We start from the raw sequence: 24,750 nt of genomic DNA on the forward strand, positions 1-24,750 counted from the left end.
TATTCAAATCCCAGCTACAGTATGCTCTCACATGCCCACATTAGAATCTTGGTGATCAAAAAGTGCTTGGTCTTGTGTTTTCTTTTGAAAAATAGTAAAGTAAGCTAATATCCTAGCTAGGGACATTAACATTAGGCCAATGAAAAAGTGGGTTGGCAAAGAAGACAATTGGTTTAACCCAAAGAAAAGTGTGCCACCTTTATGTTTTACGGTTACCTCACCAACTTGAGACAGGTAGAATTCACTTACAGCTGAGACACCATATATGCATGACGGGCAGAATTCTGCCTTGGTTTATGTTAATTTTGTATGACTGTAGCAAAATAATCAGAAATAATAGAACCAAAGCAATGTGCACAATAAACACCAATATACCTTGGGAAAACCTCCATCTTGGAGGTGAAAAACCCAGCAACTAATCTCAGATCTTTATTAAGCAATAACCAAATGTATCTTTACAATGAGCCTCAACACTTGAAGCAATCAGTAAAGTATGCACAGTAATATCTTCAACCTAGGGCAAACTGCAATGATGAACTTATCTGCAATACAGATATTGTTGTCACAAAGATAAAGTTCACTGTTCCATAGTAGCATTAATCGTTTGGGGAATTAATCAGCAAATCAAAAGTATAAGATTTTTGGGGAAAAAATCGGATTTACAAAAAACCATAAAAAATTAGAGAAAAACAATCAAAAACTACTTTTTTTTAATATTGAAGGACATTTCCATAGCATAGAGATATTGTAAGCAATTAAAAAATAGACTTAAACACATAAATTGCAAAGTTGCATGGACAAGGATAGGAGTATATATATCAGCCCTATCCATATTAAAGTCTTGAAAAATAATATATATATACTAGCAATGATTAATAGTTAAGTAAATGTATATTTTTTAATTATATTTGATATTTTTTATTTTAATTTTATATCTAGATCTAAATATTGAAATATTTAACAATTATTTATTGTTATTTTTTAATTATATTTAATATATATTCTTAACTATTAATTGTTGTTAATATATCAAATATAATTAAAAAAATATTAACAATGATTAATAGTTAAAAGTTAGTTAATATTTTATAACTATATTTAATATATTTTATTTTAATTTATATTCAAATTTAAATATTGAAATATTAACTATTATTTATAGTTAATAATTAATTATATTATATTTTATTTATTTTAATTTTTCATTTAAATATAATGGTCATCTTTAAAATATTGAAATTTATATTCAATTTAATATTAAAATCATGCTAAATTATAATATATTTTATTAATTTTATATTTAGATTTAAATAAATATTGAAATATTTAAACTATTATTTACTGTTAATAGTTAATTATACTATATTTTACTTATTTTAATTTTTAATTTGGATGATTTTATTTAACTATTTTAAAATATTGAAACTTATATTTATTTTAATATTAATTCTACTAAGTATATTACATATTGATAAAAATATACATATTAACCCAAAAATTTAAAAAAAAAACTATAATCCTCATTGAAAATAAATTGAACTAATTCTTTCTCCAACTTAAAGTTAAATTTTAATATCAAATATTTAAAATGCCTATTTTATCGATTGTAATGAATGAAATTATAATGGCTATAATTCCATTGGTTTAACCACATCTGAAATTGCTCGTATCTCTGCTTCCTGCACTGTTGTTAGACCTATCTCAAATCGGCATCGTTGTGCACACCCCGATCCAACCAAGAGCCCATATCAATCGTAAAGAGAAAGAGGAGGATATAGGCGGCGGTCCCAACTGTTCAGATCAAATGGTAATGAAAACCAGAGTGCTAACGAAAACGGATAGAATGGTGGCGTCGCAACGACTTCCCTTAACTTCCACGCATCGCGGGATATTGTTCTTCGTTGCGCTTTAATTTTATTGATTTTCACAGTGTTTTCGTGTGTTTTTCGGCTTTGTGGGTGTCTCTTAGGGTTTTGACGAGTTTGTTTTTCTCTTGCCCGATTATTCGCCGATTTAAACCCGATTCAATCAAATAAAAAGCATTGAAAATCGTTGACCAATAAATCGCGATTATTTGGGGGTAAAAATCGGCTAGTTGGCTGATCCGCGATTAATCGCGATTTTTTGCAGATGTTTGTGCGCTGATCTTCAAATGATGACTACTGTCAGAAAGAACAGTTGCTGCACCTAGGGTGAAGTTCGCTGCCCTCAATGGATGGTTCACTGTCCTTCAAATGGTGTTCGTTGTGCTTCCAATAATGTTCGTTGTGCTTCCAATGATGTTTGTTGTCTTTTGTATATGATTCGCAAATCACAGAGTTAATTCGCTGAAGGATACTGAATAGGGATGTAATTGTTGAATGTGTGTCATTACAATGAGGTTGACATTACATATATATGAGACTCTAGCCTTCCAATTTATCTTAGGTTGGCTTTACAATTTAGGCAAATTAATTACAATGAAAAACTTAAGGTTGGCGCCAAACTGAAATAGCCCCACACATTATACAACCAAGATAGGACATGACTAATCCAAACGTGCTAGGTGTGCTAGGTCGGCCCTAGAAGGGCTCCGACCTAGCTACATACATCAACACTCCCTCTTAGCTAGGGAGACCTTCTCAAGATCCGAGATACATGGCTGCTCCCATGAGAAAATGCAAATGAATACAACCACCATGGCTACTCCCATGGATGATGTTCACCATAGCTACTCCCAGAGGGTAAACAAACACAAGTGCTAAATCATCCACCATGCCTACTTGCAAAGGGAGGGTCCACCATACCTACTCACAGAGGGTGGAAAAACACAAGTACATCATGGAATTTCTTCCATGACATCCATCATGCTTACTCGCAAAGGGTGGAGGAGGGCTTTCACCTCAAAGTTCTCCCAGAGAAGAGTGCATTACCACCATGCTTGCTTGCAGAGGGTGGAAGATACATCTCAATGTATCACTGATGCTAAGACTCCCTCTCGGCAAGGGCTTCATTCTCCACGACTCCAAGCTTAACCCGAAAATGCACAAACTTCACTTTGGCAAGGGGCTTGGTGAGAATGTCGATCATTTGCTCCTCAGTGCAAATGTATCTTAGCTGAACAGCATTCCTCTATACTCCCTGATGTAGTGGTACTGAATCTCAACATGTTTTGATCTGTAATGGAATACTGGATTAACCGAAAGCTTCGCACAGCTTTGGTTATCACAATGAATGATAGTAGGCTCCAACGATTGACCAAATAATCCTGCAAGGAGCTTCCAAAGCCACACTACTTCGCGAGATGCCACACAAGCTGCAATGTATTCTGCTTCTACAGTACTCAATGCCACTAAAGACTGTTTCTTGCAACACTAGGAAATCATGGCGGATCCCAAGCTGAAGCAAACTTCAGAAGTGCTCTTGCGATCAGTGACACTTCCTGCCCAATCAAAATCTGAGTAACCCTCCAAGTTTAGAGCAATGTTGGAGGAGTACAGTCCATAGCCAACTGTGCCACACAAGTACCTCAAGATGTGCTTGGATGCAACTAGATGTATCTGTCTCGGTTCACTCATGAACTGGCTAAGTGCACTCACTACATAGCAAATATCCAGTCTAGTGTTAACTAGATACATCAAGGATCCAATCAATTGCCTATACATGGTAGGATCCACAAGATCTGAACTAGCTATAGCTTCCCTCAATTTCTTCAAGTTAGTTTCCATCGGAGTAGGCATGGACTTGCAGTCTATCAATCCAAACCTCTTCGAGATGTTAATGGTATATTTGCCTTGACTTAGGATGATCTCATTAGGCCCCTGCCATACTTCTAACCCTAGAAAGAAGTGCATGAGCCCTAAGTCCTTCATCTCAAATTCTGAAGTCAACTCCTTCTTGCACCTGTGAATGAGATGATCTTCCCCTGTGACAAATAGGTCATCAACATATAATACCAGGATCAACATTTCACCATTAAATACCTTGAAGTTAGAGGTTCGGATCAACATCATTCTTGCAGAAGCCCAAAACTGTTAAGTATCTATCAATCCTCTCATACCATGCACGAGGAGCCTACTTAAGGCCATATAAAGCTTTCTTCAGCTTGCATACATGAGACTCCTTCCCATGAATCACAAAACCCTCAAGTTGCTCAATGTAGACCTCTTCCTCAATCACACCATTGAGAAAGGTTGTCTTCACATCCATCTGATGTAGCTTCCATCCCTTAGATGCTGCAATCGCAATAATGGTCCTAATGGAAGTATATCGAGCAACTGGAGCGAAATTTTCTTCATAATCTATCCCTTCTTTCTGAGAGAAACCACGAGCCACGAATCTAGCCTTGTATTTCTCAATGCTACCATCAGCGGCATGCTTGATCTTGAATAGCCACTTGGAAGATACAACTGACTTGCCCTAAAGTCTCGGCACAATATCCCAAACATCATTCTTAAGGATGGATTGATATTCTTCGTCCATGGCATCTTTCCATACTTGCTGATTTGCGGCTTCCTCAACACTGGTAGGCTCAATCTCAATGAGATTACACATCGAAGCAACATAACAAGAGAATTTCTGAGGTCTCTTACTTTCTCGAAATGTACCTCTAGGAGCCACGAACTGTTCTACCTCCTGCATAGTGTTCCTTGCCCAAAGAGGTCTCTTCCAAGTTATAACAATATCTCTAGGCCCATCAGTAGGATCCATAGGGTCAACTAGATCATTGTGCAACTCAGGTTCTGAAGGCTCCCTCTAGATCTCAGGATCTGAAGGCTCCCTTGAAATCTCAGGATCATGATCAATATTCATGTCTTGAGGATGAGCTTCATCTTCCAAGCACGAACCCTTGGATTTCTTGAATGCAACATCTTCCTCAAAAGTAACATCTTTGTTGGCCTCAATGTACCTTTGTCCTAGAATGTAGATTTTGTAGGCCTTGGAAGATTCGCTATAGCCCACAATATTCCTCTCTTGCCAGAAGGTTCCAACTAGGTCCTCTTGTCTTTAGGTACATGTACATATACTGGACATCCAAATATCCTCAAGTGACTAATATCAAGCTTGATCCCTGAAAAGGCTTCTTCTGGAGTCATATTTTGCAATATCCGATGAGGGCATCTGTTATGAATGTATACATTTATTCTAGAAGCTTCTGCCCATAGAAAAGTCTGAAGATTCTGATCAAGAATCATGGCTTTTGCAGCTTCAACTATATATCTGTTCTTTCTTTCTGCAACCCCGTTTTGCTGAGGGTTGTAGGGAACACAAAACTCCCTCTTGATCCCTGCCTCAATACAAAAATCATGAAAGCTACCCGAGGTGTATTCACCTCCATTGTCAGACCTTAACACTTTAATTATTTTCCTAGATAAGTTTTCTACTAAGGGAACTCTTTGAATCTTCCTAGGACTTCATCAGACTCTTTAGACTTTAAGAAATAAATCCAAGTCTTCCTAGAGTAGTCATCTATGAAGGTTACATAATACAAGAATCCACTAGGAGATGCTACTGACATAGGTCTGCATAAATCAAAATGCACAAGAGCTAATATTTCTTTTGACCTACTCTCACTACTATGAAATGGACTCTTAGTGTTTTTACCCGTAGCACAACCTTTACAAGTATCATTATGAACATGGTTGAGTTTAGGCATACCTTTAACCATCTTCTCTAAAGTTGGAAGAGCCTGGAAGTGAAGATGTTCAAGTCTTCTATGCCACAACTCGCTTGAACTGGAGGAGTCATGAAAGAGAGCCTGGACTGGACGAGTGGAAAGCTTGTACAAGCTCTCATACTAGTTCCCAATCACACGAGCAGATTTGATGATGGATTTCTTTGGCCATGCGAGGACTCTTCCTTCTGAGAATGCCACTTGATAACCTTTATCCTCCAAGGCTGAGATGGAGATAAGGTTCCTCCTGATTCCTGACACGAACAGGACATCGCTGAGATGAAGAGAGATTCCCGAATCAAGGTTGAGGGAAGTAGCATCGAACCCTCTCACAGAATAGCGCGCATCATCTCCAATGATGACTTGGAGATCAAACTCCCTCTCAACCAAATCTGAAAGATGCTCTTGATAGCCGATGATGTGTCTAGAAGCTCCACTGTCAATCAGCCAAGTATCACTATCTGTGGAAACGTTGCTTGACAGGGCTGAAATGAAGAGGAATTCATTGGAGTTATCTTTCGCTTCCTTCTGATTTGAAACTTCATTGATGTTGACCCCTTGTTGCATCGGTCTTGACTAACAGTCTCTTGCATAGTGACCAAACTTGTCACATCTGAAACATTGAATGCGAGAGAGGTCTTTCTTCTTCTTCTTGGAATCAGGTGCAAATGCTGACCCTTGATCTCTGTTCCTCTTGAAGTTGCCTTTCTTCCAATTCCCTCTTTTCTTCTTGATGGATTGGGTAGCAAGAACATGAGAGTCTTCACCATGAGAGCTCTTGATGATACCTCTTGCAGCCAGCCTGGATTCCTCTTGAATGCAATCAGCACGGAGGTGGTCAAACTTGGGAAATTTGGATCTCCCACTTATGCCTTGGATAAATGGCTCCCATGAGTGAGGAAGACCATTCAATGCAAGCATGACTAGGTCCTTGTCCACAACTTCATCTCCAATGGCGCTGAGCTGATCTCTCAATTCTGAAATCTTCATGAAGTAGGTGATAACTGAATCTCCCTTTGCCATCTTGACTTGATGAAGTTGTTGACGCAATGCAAGTGCTCTACTTGTGTTGTTAATCCCATACATCCCCTCCAATGTCTTGAAAATGTCTCTGGCTGAAGACATCTTGGAGATGATGGGAACAAGATGATTTTTCACAGTGTCAATGAGGGTCTTCTTGGCTTTGACTGCATTCTTCTTGAATTGAAGCTTCTCATCTTGATCTTCAGGTTCAGATTGCTCCCTTCCTTGAACAAACTCCAAAAGATCATTTTCTTCTAGGGTGACAAGGATTTTGAATTTCCATAAGTGAAATTCGATGCTCCTTCAAGTCTGTCCTCAACTTTCAGACCATACACCATCTTGAATGCCAGAAGTCGTGTGAAGAATGTGAAGAATGTGAAGAAGGAGCGCTGCTAAAAGGTCTGATCACAACTGAGACAACCTTAGCTCTGATACCATGTTAATTTTGTATCAGACTGTAGCAAAATAATCAGAAATAATAGAACCAAAGCAATGTGCACAATAAACACCAATATACCCTGGGAAAACCTCCCTCTTGGAGGTGAAAAACCCAGCAACTAATCTCAGATCTTTATTAAGCAATAACCAAATGTATCTTTACAATGAGCTTCAACACTTGAAGCAATCAGTAAACTATGCACAGTAATATCTTCAACCTAGGGCAAACTGCAATGATGAACTTATCTGCAATACAGATATTGCTGTCACAAAGATGAAGTTCGCTGATCTTCAAATGATGACTACTGTCAGAAAGAACAGTTGCTGCACCTAGGGTGAAGTTTGCTGCCCTCAATGGATGGTTCACTGTCCTTCAAATGGTGTTCGCTGACCTTCCAAAGATGTTTGCTGTGCTTCCAATAATGTCCGCTGTGCTTCCAATAATGTTCGCTGTCTTTTGTATATGATTTGCAGATCACAAAGTTAATTCGCTGAAGGATACTGAATAGGGATGTAATTGCTGAATGTGTGTAATTACAATGAGGTTGACATTACATATATATGAGACTCTAGCCTTCCAATTTACCTTAGGCCGGCTTTACAATTTAGGCCAATTAATTACAATGCAAAACTTAAGGTTGGCGCCAAACTGAAATAACCCCACACGTTATACAACCAAGATAGGACATGATTAATCCAAATGTGCTAGGTGTGCTAGGTTGCTAGGTCGGCCCTAGAAGGGCTCCAACCTAGCTACATACATCAACAGTTTAGCCATGACATATGCATGTCAAGCAAGAAAACAGACTTCAACCCATCTTTAACAAGCAGGCAGAAAAGTACAGTGGTAAAGCCACCACCAACCTGTGCCAACATTGTGAGCCATTTTCCATGTCTAAGATCGAAGAAACTAATTGTTAAACAACTCCTTGAGCACACTCGGGATGTTTAGTAAAGTTTCACAAGTCCTTTATGACATGTTGGCAAAGAATCAAAAAAAATTGAATTTAGTGTCATCCTTTCCTTTCATCACCTTCATGATTTAACTACTTCTATATTCCTTTCTCCACCAAAGCCATCGTCAATCTCAAACTCCCTCATTATTTCAATTTGGAACAGCTGCATCATCCTACAAGAGCTGTTAGTCAAAATAAAAGATCATGATACGATAATCTTGCATCCTGAGAAGGCAATCACAACTGACTTGGTTTAACACAGACATTGATTAATTGACAGGAAAACACACAAAAGTAGTCTAAATCTTGAGTTTCATGTGGGTACAACAAAGATCTTTGAGGTCAGTTACACTTTTGCAGGGTTTCATGGAAAAGAAGCACATATTAGAAATAATAAAAAAGCTGTGAATTATGTCTTTACAGTAGATCAAAGATTTGTCAAGCCAACAAATGTATAAAATGTGAATTTTAGTAAATTTTCAACTCAGGGAGGCAAACAATAATCTGCATTAGCAAGCACTAACCTGAGCCAAGCCTGGTTGAAGAGCACATTGAATCATTAAGCGGCCAATAACATCATGCGCCACAACAGTCTCCACAAGATCTCCCCCAACAAGCTTAACCAGTTGCTCGTTGTCAATATCACTCATTTCTACAACCACATGACCTCTCAATCCCTCCTTAACTCCAATAAGACTTAGGACAACTCTCAATACATGTGCATCACTCTGCCCGAAATTTTAATGTCAGCAAATAAATGGCACCTATTTACTAATCACAGAACAAAGAACTTCATGGTGCATTGAAGCTTCAAATACCTAAAAACATCTTACAGCAATATCCTACCTGGTCTGCATTTCCATCAGTTGCAAGAACAATGATGGCTCGAGCTTTTGAAACTGACACCTGTTAATAAAATGGCAAAGGTGTTAATTACTGTACTTTCACCAGTAGAGAAATATATCATAAATTCAAGCTACAGCAATGAAAGGAAACCCAATATCACATACAAAAACTGATATATTAGGGATTTTGCACTAAAGTGGATGTTAAATGCCTATACAGATAAAAGATTTGACCTTTTTCAAGTCTGCCATTATGAGAGGACTCCCACTCCTACAAATAACAGAAGTACCCATGAAGTCAAATTCCAGCTTAGCAATATCAAGCTCCATTTCTTCCTTATCACGCTCTGCAAGAACAACTACAACACCCCCTCCTAAGCTTTGATTAGCTATGGCAAGTTGTTTGAGTAATGAGCCCTGTTTCAGACAAGTCCAACAAAAGTTATAATTGGGTAAAATGATATCTAGATAGAATAGAAGAAAACTAAGAGTTTGTGAATTATGAATCAGACAACCAAAAATAATATGATTAGATACTACTGAATCATGCTTAATTTCTTATTTGATCTGTAAATAACCATGGTGTAAACTGCAATCTTCAACGTCTGGGTAGATATTAGATAATCATTTGAAGAACATAATTCATTCTGTTTGTCAAATTGAAGAGGAATCTCCACGAGAACTGATACATTTACCATGGAAATAATGCCACAAAGCAAGATTATCAGAAAGAAATGAGTATTTCCACAGTATCAAACATCAAAATACTTTCAAACTCATTGCAGTCAATAAAATTAAAGATAATTAATCCAATCAAGGATAAAGCAGAAAAGAAAAGAAAATAAATATTTTCTAAATGTCTACCAAAAAAAAAAGAATAATAAATAGGAATTTAATAGATCCACTAAATTCAAGAGTATGAGAAAGTGTACGGTGCAACTCTGAACTGTTAAGCAACAGTTGTTTTTCTCCAACAATCAATTATGTACATTAATATCCATGTTGCAATTAATTTGTATACAGTCTAAACATGTGAGTACATGTCATCCATATAATAGTATGTCAAATCAATTACACTAATAAGTAGCTCAACAAAACAATATCAAAACATTCATCTGCAAGTTTGACAACAGATTTATGTTGAGAAACTCTCTTAAAGTTAAAAGAACTCCACAGTCAAAATATCTCCATGTTTTTTCTATGTGGAATTGAACTAAGAAACAACAAATTTCAGAGGAACAACAGGTGTGGCACTTACAACTCTGTCATTAATATTAAAAAACAAAATTATATTTTCGAATAATACATAATGAGAACAGGTATTTCCTCCGAGACTCTAAGATATCAAGGAGTATTCTCAAGCACTGCATTGTGACTTCTTGGCAGAATGCTGTAATAAAATCTTTTGTATTGGTACAACTCTTCCCCTCTCCATGACCAAAGGATTAACTTTTATGCATTTGATTTCTTCCCTCCAATTTGTAGAAATCAAGACATCTTTCTGGTGAGGAAAATTTCTCTCAATTACAAAATATTTCTGCATCTCCGATTTGTGTCAATTAGAAAGTCCTAATGATTGGCTTCAAAGACTCAATTTTATTGGTATTTCTCAAGAATGAGTCTCCTTCATCAATGGATGGTTACAAACAAAATGACTTGCCTTATTTCAAGTGACTCTCACAATCACAGTAGCATCCTTCCCATTGATGGATCCTTATTGGCAAATAACATCATATTTCAACCCTCACAAACAAAATGACTTTATTTTGTCCGTCTCTTGCCCAGCTTTCATAGAAGGACCCTCACAAATAGTATACAATTCATTCCCTTTTGTCAATGCAGACAAGACCTCTTTACAAGGTGGATCTCATAGACAAAATGACTTCCCTTCGCCTGCTGAACCTCTTATAAAATAACTTCCCTTTTCTTATCATTATTTCACTAACAAAATGTCTTCTTTTCATGGATAGCTCCTCACAAAACAAATGATCTTCTTTTTGGCTCACAACCTCATAGACAAAATGACTTCTTTTTCATCAACATATAGTCACACACAAAATGCTTTGTCTTTTGACAACTATACCTCACACACAAGATGAATTCCCTTCTGTAGATAGAAACCTTACAACAAAAAACAATATTAGTTCAATTTGTCAACAAAACCTCACAAAAAAAAACTACTTTCTTTCATTGGAAGAAATAATTTTGTCGATTAATGCTTTTTTTAACAAAATCCAATGTGTCTTTTCCTAACAAAGATCACTTGTCACGAGATAATTTCCAGAAAACACTTATTTTCCTTTGATAGGATGCTTCCTCTTGTTGAAGACATTTTTTTATTTTCCCTTCGGTCCTACCATTTATGCTAGAAGAATCTTCTTTCTCTCATTGATAAACCCAAAACAAGAGCTAAGGAATCTTATGAAAAAAAAAAGCTAAAAAGGTTTATGAAGCTTTAAAGCTCTATATAACGGTTTAAGAGATTAATTGAGAGCCCAGAGCCTATTCTTTATTTCCTATAGGCTAAGGGAAACAATCTAATAATAATATTTTTAAGTTGGGCCCAATCACTTAAGTTTTCAAAATGGCAATTTAAATATTATAGGGCCTTATCTAATATTTTATTTTAAAAGTGTAATATTTTATTTAAAAATCTTTTTAGTTAAAACTTGGAGGGAAAAGTGAATTCAGTGTGTAATTAAAAAATGTTTTTAAACATTTGGAAAAAGGTAAATTCAAATGGAGGTCCCAAAAAGGCAACTATAAAAGGAAGTCATTTGCTCAAAGCAAATCATCCATTTTTATCACTTTGTTATTTCTTCCATATTGAAGATTGAAGCATTCAAAGACGAAAGCCCTTGGTGTGGGAGATCCGGAGGATGAAACCTTTGTGGGAGATCCGGAGGATGAAACCTTTCCGGCTTCCATATCTGGATTTGAGGACAAAAACCCTCTCATCCATAAGAGCTGATTCCATCAAGGGATCATGTTTGTGCTAATTTGTTGAAGAATTTATTGAAAATTTGATCATGTATTGGATCAGTTGAGTATTTGCAAACAAATCTATTTGAATTCATCATAATATTCATATTTGCCAGGCTTTGGATGATTTCTATTGTTGTGGCCAACTTTAGGACTGCTGTCATCATCATTTCCAACTACTACATTTTACCATTTGCAATTGTACAAGTGGTGTCAGTCATAGGGTTGTTGATTTTTAAGGGTTTCAGGAATGATACGTTATTTGCTGTGTTGAGGAGTTTTCAGTCACCATAGTGTTGTTTCACTTGCCATACAAATGCTCCTTGCTGCCATAAAAATCATTTAAATCATATCATTGCTGATTTTGTCAAGGCTTCAAGGGCTTGAACTGCTATTACAAAAATATCGTTGCTGGTTTCAAGGACTTTAAAATATTTAATGAATTTTCATCATCATTTTTAGGTTCTACCATATTCACCAATTGTTATCACTGCCATTTGCCTTGGATATCTTTAGCACTGGACACTTCAAAATGACAATGTAATCAACATCTTTCTTCAGCCATTGTGATGTCCCCTTCTAGTTGATATCTGTCAGCTGAGTAGACTAGCCTATCACTGACCCTCATAGGCTGATGAGGTTGGGTAGAGGGTCCTCCAGAGTTTGATTCACCACCTTCAGAGAAAGCACTCCAGGTCTGGTCTTCGTTTGAGGTCTCCAGGACTCCGTTTGAGATACTTTCTATTTTTAGCAGTCCTGCTATTTATAGCCAGTAGGTTGGGCAAGGACAGATTATGGTTTGGCAGTCTCCAGTTCAGACAGCAGGCATTTCTGATGAATACTTAGAGAGATATTAATATTTAATTATTTGTAATTAAATATTAAATGGCGAACTTTAATGTTTTAATGTTTTAAAAAGTCACTTAAGTTATAACTTAAGTGAGGGTCTATTTCTCATCAGATGGGGCCAGTTTTTTATATTAAATGGAAGATGATTTATTTTTGACACTTCAATAATCAAAAATAAATAATAAAAGTTAAAAAATCATTAAAGGCCAAGTCGCACCTTTCTTGGGAATCGCACCAACCCTAAATGGAGAAGATTAAAGAAGATTTTAGGTCTTCTTTTCATTATGCTAAGTTTTGATATTTTTGTTTGGAGCTCTGAGAGGAGTTTTGCCCTAAGGTTTCAGCAGAAGATTCTTCTGCAATGATCAGAGGTATCGGTACAAAAAAACGTGGGATTCTTGTGCAACAACATCAGAGGTTGTGAAATATCAGCTGATCTTGCTCTTTCAGTTGGTTTTATCCAGAAACCAAGATTGGACAGATTGGAAAGGGGTTTATTAATTTTTATGCAAAAGATCGATTGCAGCCGCAGAGTCAAAACAGAGGCAGGAATCAGTGTGTGATAGATGGAGGTTTTGTGCATGTACAGCTTGTTGATCTGCCGTACCTTTCTTCCTTGAAAGGGTACGATTTTTGCTGAGGAGGAGTCCAAAAATTCCGAAACAAATGCCAGAAGGGATGCCTTGCCAATGTCTTTCCATCGGGCTAACATGTGAGTATTTCAGGTCAGTTTAAAATAAATTGCAGCTTGCTGTTATACAATCTGTGCATGACCAGCAATAGGAAAATAAGGGTTTTAACAGAATATACTGGTATTTATCAGTTCTTCTCTAGCTTCTTGTTATTTTTATTTGAGTATTAAATAAATGATGAACGGATGTAATGAGGGTTTGATCAGTGTTGTTGAATATAAATTGATTTCCAGCAAATACCATTAGTTGCTTTTGTGCTTAAGATTGTCAAAATTCTATTTGTTGTCATTATTTGCAAAGAACACACTTGAAACGCAACAGGTTCAGCAAAACGTTAGTTGTCTCAGTTGAGGGCCCTTTGAGGTTCTTACAATGGTATCAGAGCTAAATCCTGCCATCCTAAGGGTTTAGCAATTACATGCAGTCGCAGGAAACGGGTTCACACAGGTATTACACACGCAGTAGAGTCTTTCGTGAAAGAGAACAGAGTTTTAACAGGTAGTCAGATACCATGGGTGAAAGGCATACAGGCAGTCCAACCAGAGGTCACAGAGCTGAGGATGAGGAGACAAGAGAATTTTTTAGGACTATGGCCACTAGGCAGCAGCAGGTTGCTCAAGCTTTACAAGCACTCACCACCATGATGGAGCGTATGAATCCTCCAAACCGAAACAATCAAGAACCAGAGGACAATAGGAGTGTAGCCAATATTCCTAGACCTCACAGGGTAGCTACACGCACAGTTGACAGGCCTTCAAGGCCTAATTTTTTGGCAAAAGAACCTGAGGATGTTGCCAGAGCTGAGGCAGAACCTGTCTTTGTTGATAATGTTATGATGGTACATGATGAGTGGAGTCTTCTTCCAACTGATGTGAGGCAGAATCTAAATTTTGATCAGTTCATGAGGCAAAAACGGGAGGTAGAGAGAAACAGGCAAGAGAGGAGGCCTCGTTCCCAACATAGAGATCTTGAGTTTGCCACAAGCAAGCTCACCCTACCTTATTATGATGGCAACGGTGCAGTTACAGCTAGATCTTGGATCCATAAACTGGATACATACTTCACAATGAGACCCATGATTGAAAAGGATGCAATTAAGTTTGCAACCTTACACTTGGATGGCACTGCACATGAGTGGTGGCATAATGGACTCATCACTCTCCAACATGATGAGATTACCACCTACCAGGAGTTAGTTGATTTGTTAGTTGAGAGGTTTGATAAGAAAGACCCTGAGTCATACTTCCGGGAGTTAGCACAGCTGAAACAAATAGGGAACTTGGAGGTGTATGTTTCAAAGTTTTTGAACCTGTCATGCATGGTAAATAACATGTCAAATCAGTGATTAGTAGTGTTGTTTATAGAGGGACTCATGGAGCCTTTGAGAGGCTAGGTAAAGGCATTTGATCCCCCAACACTTCTAATCGCCATTAAAAAGGCACGGAGTATGGATGTGACAGCCACTCAAAATAAATTTGGGACAAAAGGATCAACATCTTTCAAAGATAATAGGAATTTCAGCAAAGGGAAAGAAAAATCAGACTTTAGAAATGATTACAAGCCAAAGCCAAAGCCAGCAGCCCCTCCCTTAGATCGGGAGACACTTAACGATTTAAGGCAAAAGAAACTCTGTTTTTATTGCAAAGGTCCATATGATGCCAACCATGACTGTCCTTTGAGGCCTAAGGGCAGGGCAAACAGAGTAATGTGGGCATATTATGAAGATTCTGAATCTGATCATGAAGGTCAGCCTGCTGGTTATGAGAATTTAGAGGCTGAAGATGACACACAGGGTCCTCCGAGACTCGACAAAATGGATGCAGAAGGTGATGAGCACCTTAAGGAGGCACTTCTCACGAGTATTCAGCAGGAAGGGTCATTTAGAATGAGAGGAGTACTTGCTGGTCAGAAAGTTATTACACTGCTGGATACCGGAGCCACACATAACTTTTTGATGCCAGGTTGGTGGAGAAGAGAGGAATCCAAACAGAGGAGTTTGAGGGCATTCGTGTGAGGGTGGCAGATGGTTACACTTTAAAGTATAATAGGATGATCACACAACTCCCATTACGTGTAAACAATTATGAATTCAAGACTGATTTCTATGTGGTTCAGATGGGAGACACAGATTTGGTCCTTGGTATGAAGTGGTTGCATGAACTAGGCAAATTTACACTTGACTTGCAGGAGATGGAGATGTCTTTCACCATTGATGAGAAAACACATGTGCTGAAAGCGATTAAGGACAGCAATTTCAGAATGATTACACTCAGGCGGATGGAGAGGCTTGTACGCCATGATCAGACTGAGTGGGCAGCAGAGTGTATGATCATGCCCATACAGCAGGATGCTCAAAAAGTTGAATATCATCCGGACATTCAGATACTGAGAACCAAACATAGCAAGGTTTTCAGTGACATACCATCAGGGAGGCCACCAGATAGGGGTTTTGAGCACATCATTGAGCTAGAGGAGGGAGCGAAGCCAGTAATGATAAATCCATATAGACATCCGAAGCGCTTGAAAGATGAAATAGAGAAAACCATACAGGAGCTTCTGGCCATGGGACATATTCAGCCTAGTAAGTCCCCCTTTGCTTCTTCAGTTGTTTTGGTGAAGAAGAAGGATGGCACATTGCGGATGTGTATTGATTACAAGGTCCTTAATAAGCGGACGATCAAAAACAGATATCCCATCCCGCGTATTGATGAGGTCATAGATGAATTACATGGGGCATGTTATTTTTCAAAGATTGATTTGAGATCAGGCTATCACCAAATCAGTGTTCGTGAGCAGGATATTGAGAAGACTGCTTTTCATTGTCATTATGGACATTTTGAGTTTGTGGTTATGCCATTTGGGCTAACCAATGCTCCTGCTACTTTCCAGTCCACAATGAACAAAGTCTTCAGACATCAGTTGAGGAAATCAGTATTGGTGTTCTTTGATGATATACTGGTTTACAGTCGTACTTGGGAGGAGCACCTCAGTCACCTAGATATAGTTTTGAGCATTCTGAGCAGGGGGTCCTTGTATGCCAAGGAATCCAAATGTGACCTTGGAATGATTGAGTTATTGTACTTGGGCCATATTATCAGTGTAGAGGGAGTGCGGATGGATCCCGAGAAGATCTGTGCTATTGTAGATTGGCCTACTCCAGTGAACCTCACTCAGTTGCGTGGGTTCTTGGGCCTATGTGGTTTCTACCGCCGTTTTGTTAACGGTTATTCACGCCATGCGGCACCTTTGACAGACTTGATGAAAAAGGGTGCCTTCTTATGGACTCCTGAGGCCCAGGAGTGTTTTGAGAGGTTCAAGGAGCTCATGACTTCATGTCCGGTACTTGCTACACCTGACTTCTCGAAGTCATTTGAGTTACAATGTGATGCCTCTGGTGAGGGCATTGGGGCGGTGCTTATGCAGGACAAGCACCCTATTGCTTATGAGAGTAGGAAACTCCGTGGACCTGAGAGAATTTACAGCATTTATGATAAGGAAATGTTGGCCATAATGCATGCACTGGCCAAGTGTAGACAGTACTTAGTGGGCAGCAAGTTCTGCATTAAGACTGACCACAATAGTTTGAGACATTTCCTTGGGCAGCGTGACTTAAATGACAGGCAACAAAAGTGGGTCAGCAAACTTCAGGCTTACAACTTTGATATTTCCTATATCAAAGGCACACAGAATGTAGTTGCAGATGCCTTGTCACGTCATCCCCACCTGAATTCTATGGTCTAGATAGCAGAGGATTGGCGGCATATTATAGTGGCAGAGTACGCCAAAGATAGCTGGGCTGCAGGTGTGATAGAGGGGTCAGTAGTGGACAGCAGGTATACAGTTGTAAATGAATTGATCATTTACAAGAGGAGAGTGTACTTGATCCCAGGATCGGAGTTGAGGAGTAGAGTACTGCGGTTCTGTCATGATGAACCGATAACAGGACGTCCCGGGTTTTTCAAAACCTACAGACAGGTCCGTGAGCGCTTCACGTGGAAAGGGCTCAAGGCGGATGTTCTACAGTATGTTAAAGAGTGCCCTGTTTGTCAGCAGAATAAACAGGAGCATACATACCCTGCTGGTTTACTTCAGCCACTTCCAATTCCTGACAGGAAGTGGGAATGTTTGTCTATGGATTTCATCACAGGGTTACCGAGAGCGCAGGGACGTGATTGCATATTTGTGGTTGTGGATCGTTTGACGAAGTATGCTCACTTCTATCCGATCACCACCACTTATTCAGCTATTCAAGTAGCAGAGTTATTCTTCAGAGAGGTATTCAGATTACATGGGTTGCCTCGGACTATTGTCAGTGATAGGGACACATGGTTTTTGAGCCACTTTTGGCAAGAGCTTTTCAGACTCTGTGGGACCGATCTTACACCGAGCACCAGTTACCACCCTCAGACTGATGGCCAGACTAAGATAGTTAACAAATGGATGGAGTGATACCTCAGGAACTATATTTCAGGGCAGCAAAAAGCATGGGTGAAGTGGATTTACCTCTGTGAGTACTGTTACAATACCACTCACCACATGTCCATTCAGATGACTCCATTTACAGCACTGTACGGGTATGAACCTCCCAGTTTCATTGACTTATTGCTGAGTGACAGTAGGGTGCCTAGTGCGGGAGACATGATACAGGAGAGTCAGGACATTGTGAAGACTCTTAAGGAAAATATAGCCAAGGCACAAAATCAGCAAAAACAATATGCTGATCAGAAGAGGACAGAGAGGTCATTTGAGGTAGGAGACATGGTGTATTTGATGTTGCAGCCTTATCGACAGTCTACTCTCAGGAGGAGTGGAGCAGAGAAGCTCAAGCTTCGATATTATGGCCCTTTCAGAGTAACCAGGCGTATAGGTGAGGTGGCTTATGAGTTGGATTTACCGGTAGATAGCAAAGTACACAATGTGTTTCATGTGTCACGTCTCAAAAAGGCGTTGGGACACCGTATTGTTCCTTCCACGGTCTTACCACCCCTAGATGATGAGGGAAAGTTGATACTCGTACCTGAGGCTATCATTGAGTTCAGGGAGAGGAATTTCAGGAGACAAACTATCACAGAATACCTGGTGAAATGGAAGGATTTGCCGGTAGAGGATGCTACTTGGGAGAGCGAGGAGATTTTACAGCATCCGGAATTGAGATTGCTTGAGGACAAGCAATTTCGGGAGGGGCGGACTGTGATGTCCCCTTCTAGTCGACATCTGTCAGCTGAGTAGATTAGCCTATCACTGACCCTCGTAGGCTGATGAGGTTGGGTAGAGGGTCCTCCAGAGTTTGATTCACCACCTTCAAAGCAAGCACTCCAAGTCTGGTCTTCGTTTGAGGTCTCCAGGACTCCGTTTGAGATACTTTCTATTTTTAGCAGTCCTGCTATTTATAGCCAGTAGGTTGGGCAAGGACAGATTATGGTTTGGCAGTCTCCAGTTCAGACGGCAGGCATTTCTGATGAATACTTAGAGAGATATTAATATTTAATTATTTGTAATTAAATATTAAATGGCGAACTTTAATGTTTTAATGTTTTAAAAAGTCACTTTAAGTTATAACTTAAGTGAGGGTCTATTTCTCATCAGATGGGGCCAGTTTTTTATATTAAATGGAAGATGATTTATTTTTGACACTTCAATAGTCAAAAATAAATAATAAAAGTTAAAACATCATTAAAGGCCAAGTCGCACCTTTCTTGGGAATCGCACCAACCCTAAATGGAGAAGATTAAAGAAGATTTTAGGTCTTCTTTTCATTATGCTAAGTTTTGATATTTTTGTTTGGAGCTCTGAGAGGAGTTTTGGCCTAGGGTTTCAGCAGAAGATTCTTCTGCAGTGATCAGAGGTATCGATAAAGGAAAACGTGGGATTCTTGTGCAACAGCATCAGAGGTTGTGAAATATCAGCTGATATTGCTCTTTCAGTTGGTTTTATCCAGAAACCAAGATTGGACAGATTGGAAAGGGGTTTATTAATTTTTATGCAAAAGATTGATTGTAGCCGCAGAGTCAGAAAAAGGGCAGGAATAAGTGTGTGACAGATGGGGGTTTTGTGCATGTACAGCTTGCTGATCTGCCGTACCTTTCTTCCTTGAAAGGGTACGATTTTTGCTGAGGAGGAGTCCAAAAATTCCGAAACAAATGCCAGAAGGGACGCCTTGCCAATGTCTTTCCATCAGGCTAACATGCGAGTATTTTGGGTCAGTTTAAAATAAATTGCAGCTTGCTGTCATAAAATCTGTGCATGACCAGCAATAGGAAAATAAGGTTTTTAACAGAATATACTGGTATTTATCAGTTCTTCTCTAGCTTCTTGTTATTTTTATTTGAGTATTAAATAAATGATGAACGGATGTAATGAGGGTTTGATCAGTGTTGTTGAATATAAATTGATTTCCAGCAAATACCATTAGTTGCTTTTGTGCTTAAGATTGTCAAAATTCTATTTGCTGCCATTATTTGCAAAGAACACACTTGAAACGCAACAGGTTCAGCAAAACGTTAGTTGTCTCAGTTGAGGGCCTTTTGAGGTTCTTACAGCCATGCCCATACCTTTGTGAACGCATTTATTGTGAATTTTGTTGCAAATAAATAAATATTTCGAGTGCCAAATCTGCAATTCTGATTGGATGATTTTATGAGGTTTTTTGGTCATTGTAATTTGTGTAATTGCTGAAATAAATTATTGAAGTAGACACCATAATTCGTGGACTGTTACTTGTTTTTTTGTTTTTTTAAACTATGCCTAGTAAACTTTTTAACGTGACCGGTGACGCTGGCACGACACGCCCTCCAGCTCCACGTGAACGCTTTTGACCTGGAGCTATGAACCAGTGAGGCCACAAATGGGGGACCTCATCCCCACACTTCACTTGTTCAAATCCGCGAGCGCAACGACCCAGCGAAGGCACAAGGCCTTGCGAGCACAGTGGCCCAGCAGGGATTTGAACCTTGGTGGCCACTTCACCAACGAAGTGTTTTAACCGCGACACTACATGTCCGAAGACTGGACTGTTATTTGTTGTCAAGTAATTTAATGGATGATTTATTTGGCTACAACCATTAATGATCAGCACTAAATTATCAAATCTGTTGTTCATGATTGATTGCGAGGCACATGTGAGGGTTTCATATACTTTATCAGCTATTACACATCAAATATGGTAGCATATTTATCATATTTCTGATAAGTAAGGTTTTCGACGTTTGCCTCATCTATCACTAGTTCAGATCTGCTATATTAATTGATTATTTCAGCTTTTGAGGATTTCTAAAATTTATAACAGCTTTGTGGAAGGTTGGATCTGCTGTTTCATAGTTGAATAATATGACTAATAAGGGTTTCCTAAATATATTCTGCTTTTTGTATTGCCGAACAGCATTAATTTCATTGGAGTTTGGCATCTATATTTTAAGATTGCATATTTCCTAAGGTTGTCTGATTGGGGACATTGCAGAAGCCCCTTAGCATTTTGGAAAATAACTCTGCTAATAGCATGTCCAAAGTTATGAGAATCAGTTCCATCACTATTGAGCTTAGCAAATGGAAAAGGAGATGGAAAACCCTAACATTTGGCCTGAACTATAGAAAAAGAAATTCTACAATGGCCTGAAATTTTCTGTAGTTTACGCAAAGCCAGTGTCTGCATGTATTGAAGCTGATGAGTTGAGTCTAGGATTGACAAATACTTGTAAAACAGAAGTTAGTACAACTCAGACCAGGAATTGAAGAGCTCTAGAGCGCCCTTAAATATACAATGAGTTTTTTCCATCCAAATTCCCCAAAAAACAAAGGTGGAGCTAAATGATGGACTAAGTTGATAATTCCCAGCTCTGTGGATATGGGCTGTATGTGAAGAAGAGCTGAGCTGATGCAGCAGCATCCTGCCTGCCCGTGCCAAAATAGGAGCATCTTGAAACAAGGTATGGACATCCATCGAAAGAATTTGTAGTGAAAGCTTTACACTTGGCAGGCATAAAAATAAATTTCACAACCGTTGCCAACATCCTTCCTACATGTAGAGAAATCTGTGGCTGGCAGTTTGTCACGGAAACACCAAGAGTAGAAGAGAAACAATTGAGGCAAAACAATTAATGAATCGCTAAGAAAAGAAAAGCCAGTATGTAACGCATAGTGCAACAGTTTGAATGGAAGAACAAGAAAGAGGTTTTGGCCCAAAATCGAGGTGTGAGACTGCACAATAGCTGATTAAAAAAGAGTCGTAAAGACTGCATTTAAAGAGGAGGGGTAAATATGGGCTGCGCATCAGAGGATAGAGTAAGTGTGCTGAGAATGAACGAGTGCGCATAACATAAGGAAGATGGAATTAAAACGGAGAGAAACAGTGTACAGGTTGTAAAGAGGGGCGCAGGCAGGTGGAGAGTAGGCCACCACGTGAGGAAGAGCATAGAGGTGCCTGCCTCATAAAATGATTGCAGAATGTAAAGAATTATAGCTGGAGGTTTAGAGATGAGAAGGGGTGAAGACATGCATGACAATGAATTTAGGCATTGAAATTGAGAAACGTATGGACTCCGTAGAAAATGCAGAAGTGCACAGAGGAAGATGTAGGAATTTGGAATGCAAAATAAAACAGAGCCATTGAAATTTGAATGAAAAAAAAAAAGAAAATAACCTGGGCGCATGTGATGTAGGGAGAGGGAGAGCGTATAAAGAAGATGTACAGAACAGATTCTGAAAAGTATTTGAAGATTAAATTCTCTTCTGTGAACAGTAAAAATTTAGAAGTTTAGACATTGTGAAATTCAATTAGACTGCAGAGAGGATCAGCTTGTGTGAGTTTGTGTTCTGTGTATTTGCAGTCGGAGGGGAGTTTTGTCTTACATCAATAATTTTATTTGTTGTTGCAATCTAGTATTAATTTGAAAACAAGAAGCCTCTGTTTATGTTGTGTGTTCATGAGTTTTTGAGTTGCAAAACGGAGTGAAGATAGAATTGGATCATGAGCTATCTCCATGGATTGTCACTATATAATATAGAAGAGCGTTCGCACACAATTCCACAAAGAAGAAGCATTTGAGCCCTAAGCGTAACCAGCTCCAAAAGTCACACAATCAACGAGATGGAGCAATATCTCCCTTCTTAGCTAAGCTTTCTGCTGTTAATATTTTGTTATGCAAAACCGGGTAAAGAAAGGCATTTATTTTAGGCCATATGGGAGGGTTCGAGATTTCATACAGGGGACCCACAGGTAGAAGAAAAGATTGACCCCCTAATGCATGAATCGAATACAAAGTAACTCGTGTTCCCAAATCTTTAATGTCTCTAGACAATGACAGAGACCTTTGCTCTCTATACATCACCTTGCCCTCTGATTCTGTATATGTATGACAGGAGATGCCAAAAATAATAGCAAATTAATCCCCAGATGATATGGCAAAAAAGCAGTCAATGCAGATTGATCCTTGTCTTAGATGTTTAATTGCCCAGAGGAAAAAAAAAATCCTTAAGAGTGGTTATTGGAGAGGACTCAATGCGCCTACGAATTTACATGATTGGTGTAAGGATGGAGAAGCGAGCATTGAGAATGTGAAAAGAAGAGATTACCAATTTGTCACTCCATCCGAGTATGAGAATGTGATTGCGTTCGATAACTTCACTTTTGCCTTTGCGCAAGGAATCTACCTTTTCCGAAATGGCATCGGAGACGAGGCCCAGCATCATGGCAAATATGAGCATTCCTCCAGAGGTGATGGCCACCGCCACCATCCTAGGCCCCGTCCCTTCACTCTCCGCGTGGCTCCCTGAGTCGGCAACAAACGACCACGACAGCCAAAGAGCATCTCCCAAATTCTCACTCTCCACCAAATACACCGCCACTCCTCCCATCCCTATCACCATCATCGTCGCTCCCAGCAGTGCCAGCAGCTTCGCGTATGGATAAACCGAAAAAACCACATCCACCCGGTACGCTATTCGTTTCTTCAGCGCCACCTCCTCCTCCTCCTCCCCTTCCTTTCTCCACCACTGCACGTCTTTCAACCAGTACACTCCCACCATAGTAGACGCAAGCGCTGCCCAAATTTCTGTTGTTGCTAACCATCCCTCTCCCTCTGTGCGCTCGTATACACGGAGCCGTTCCTGTTGACACCAACATCACCCCTATTACTTAGTGAATTCAAAAGTATGCAGCAGAACAAGCAACAAGGAACGACCAATGCCCACTCACCTCCAATTCATGCGCTCTACTATGCATCAGCCACGCATAAGCCGCACAGCAAACGCAAGTCACAGCTAGCTACACAAAAATTGAACTTTCACTTTCAGGATCCATTTGTGCCCTGAGCTTTTCAAGGTCCATTATTTTGAGTAAAAGCTTCTGGAAAAATTAATGCTTCAGATCAGAGCTCAAGTCAAGTAACAAAAATGGATGCGTACCATGAAATTGAGCTGCCCGTAACAGCCTTGTATAATTGATGAGCAAGAGGCGAGTGTTGATGAACGCAAATGGTTACTGATGCGGAGATTGTGATTAGACTCGGGATTGCATTCAGGGGCCTCCGCCTCCGCATCCGCTTCCGCCTCGGTCTCCGCCACCGCCGCTGGGGCCTCCTCCTCCTCCTCCTCGTCATCGGAAGACTGTCCGGACAGGTCGTGGGTGCGGATGGGAGAGTGTAAAGGGGGCTGGCGAATATTAGAAGGAAAATACCAATCACGTGGAGGAAGAGGGGTCCTCCGCACAGTGGGAAGCAGGGGTCCTCGAAATTGTGAGGTGGAAACAGACACTAGGGGCCTTCTCTCCCTCTCCCTCTCCTCCTCCTCCTCCTCATTTCTTATGAGAGCAAGATTAAGGGGGCTCAACGATTCATTTCTCCACAATCTGCTCTCTGCCGCCATCCTTGCCACAGACAGCTTCGCTCTATGCTCTGCTCTGTCACTTTTTATTCTCCTTCTCTGTCCTATTTCCTCTGCAATTCAGAACCCAGTTTCTACGGTTCCAGAAAGCGAGTCCGCCCTCGTTCCGTAACCGTAGATCTCCTCAATTATAAAAATGGGTCGTCCGAAACCATGGAAATGGTAATGAGCAAGCACAAGTCTTAAAGTCTCGTATTACAAAGAATATTGGGGCAAAGAAAATGATACATTGAATTAAAGGATGCTTGAAACCAGCATAGTAATAAGATTTTAAAACTATTCAATCATTAGGTATATCATGGTATTTATGGTTAAAAGCTACATAGTTATAAGATTTAAAAGCTATTCAATCATTAATAAGATGTATCATGGTATTTATTGTTGGATGTTACATAATTAAAGTTTTGACTTTTTATTCATGAGGATTATTTTTATTC

The 24,750-nt window shown here is 39.3% G+C and overlaps 1 protein-coding gene across 2 annotated transcripts in view; it reads right to left on the reverse strand.

The window, feature by feature from the left end:
* LOC131029720 (probable ion channel POLLUX) overlaps positions 1-24,546 on the reverse strand; it is an 89,196-nt gene extending 64,650 nt beyond the window's left edge. For both annotated transcript variants that reach the window (XR_009102813.2, XM_057960342.2), the window contains exons 1-6: positions 23,837-24,546; positions 23,628-23,696; positions 23,006-23,539; positions 9,150-9,332; positions 8,917-8,976; positions 8,595-8,798 (exon numbers count right to left, since the gene is read on the reverse strand). Coding sequence is in view for 1 of the 2 variants with exons in the window: in XM_057960342.2 (XP_057816325.2) it covers positions 8,595-8,798; positions 8,917-8,976; positions 9,150-9,332; positions 23,006-23,539; positions 23,628-23,696; positions 23,837-24,295 (1,509 nt within the window). In the remaining variant the exon portion in view is untranslated. The remainder of the gene's footprint in view (positions 1-8,594; positions 8,799-8,916; positions 8,977-9,149; positions 9,333-23,005; positions 23,540-23,627; positions 23,697-23,836) is intronic.
* Positions 24,547-24,750: the final 204 nt, after the last annotated feature.

The sequence above is a fragment of the Cryptomeria japonica genome, chromosome 9 (genome assembly GCF_030272615.1).
Source record: "Cryptomeria japonica chromosome 9, Sugi_1.0, whole genome shotgun sequence".
Lineage (NCBI taxonomy): Eukaryota > Viridiplantae > Streptophyta > Pinopsida > Cupressales > Cupressaceae > Cryptomeria > Cryptomeria japonica.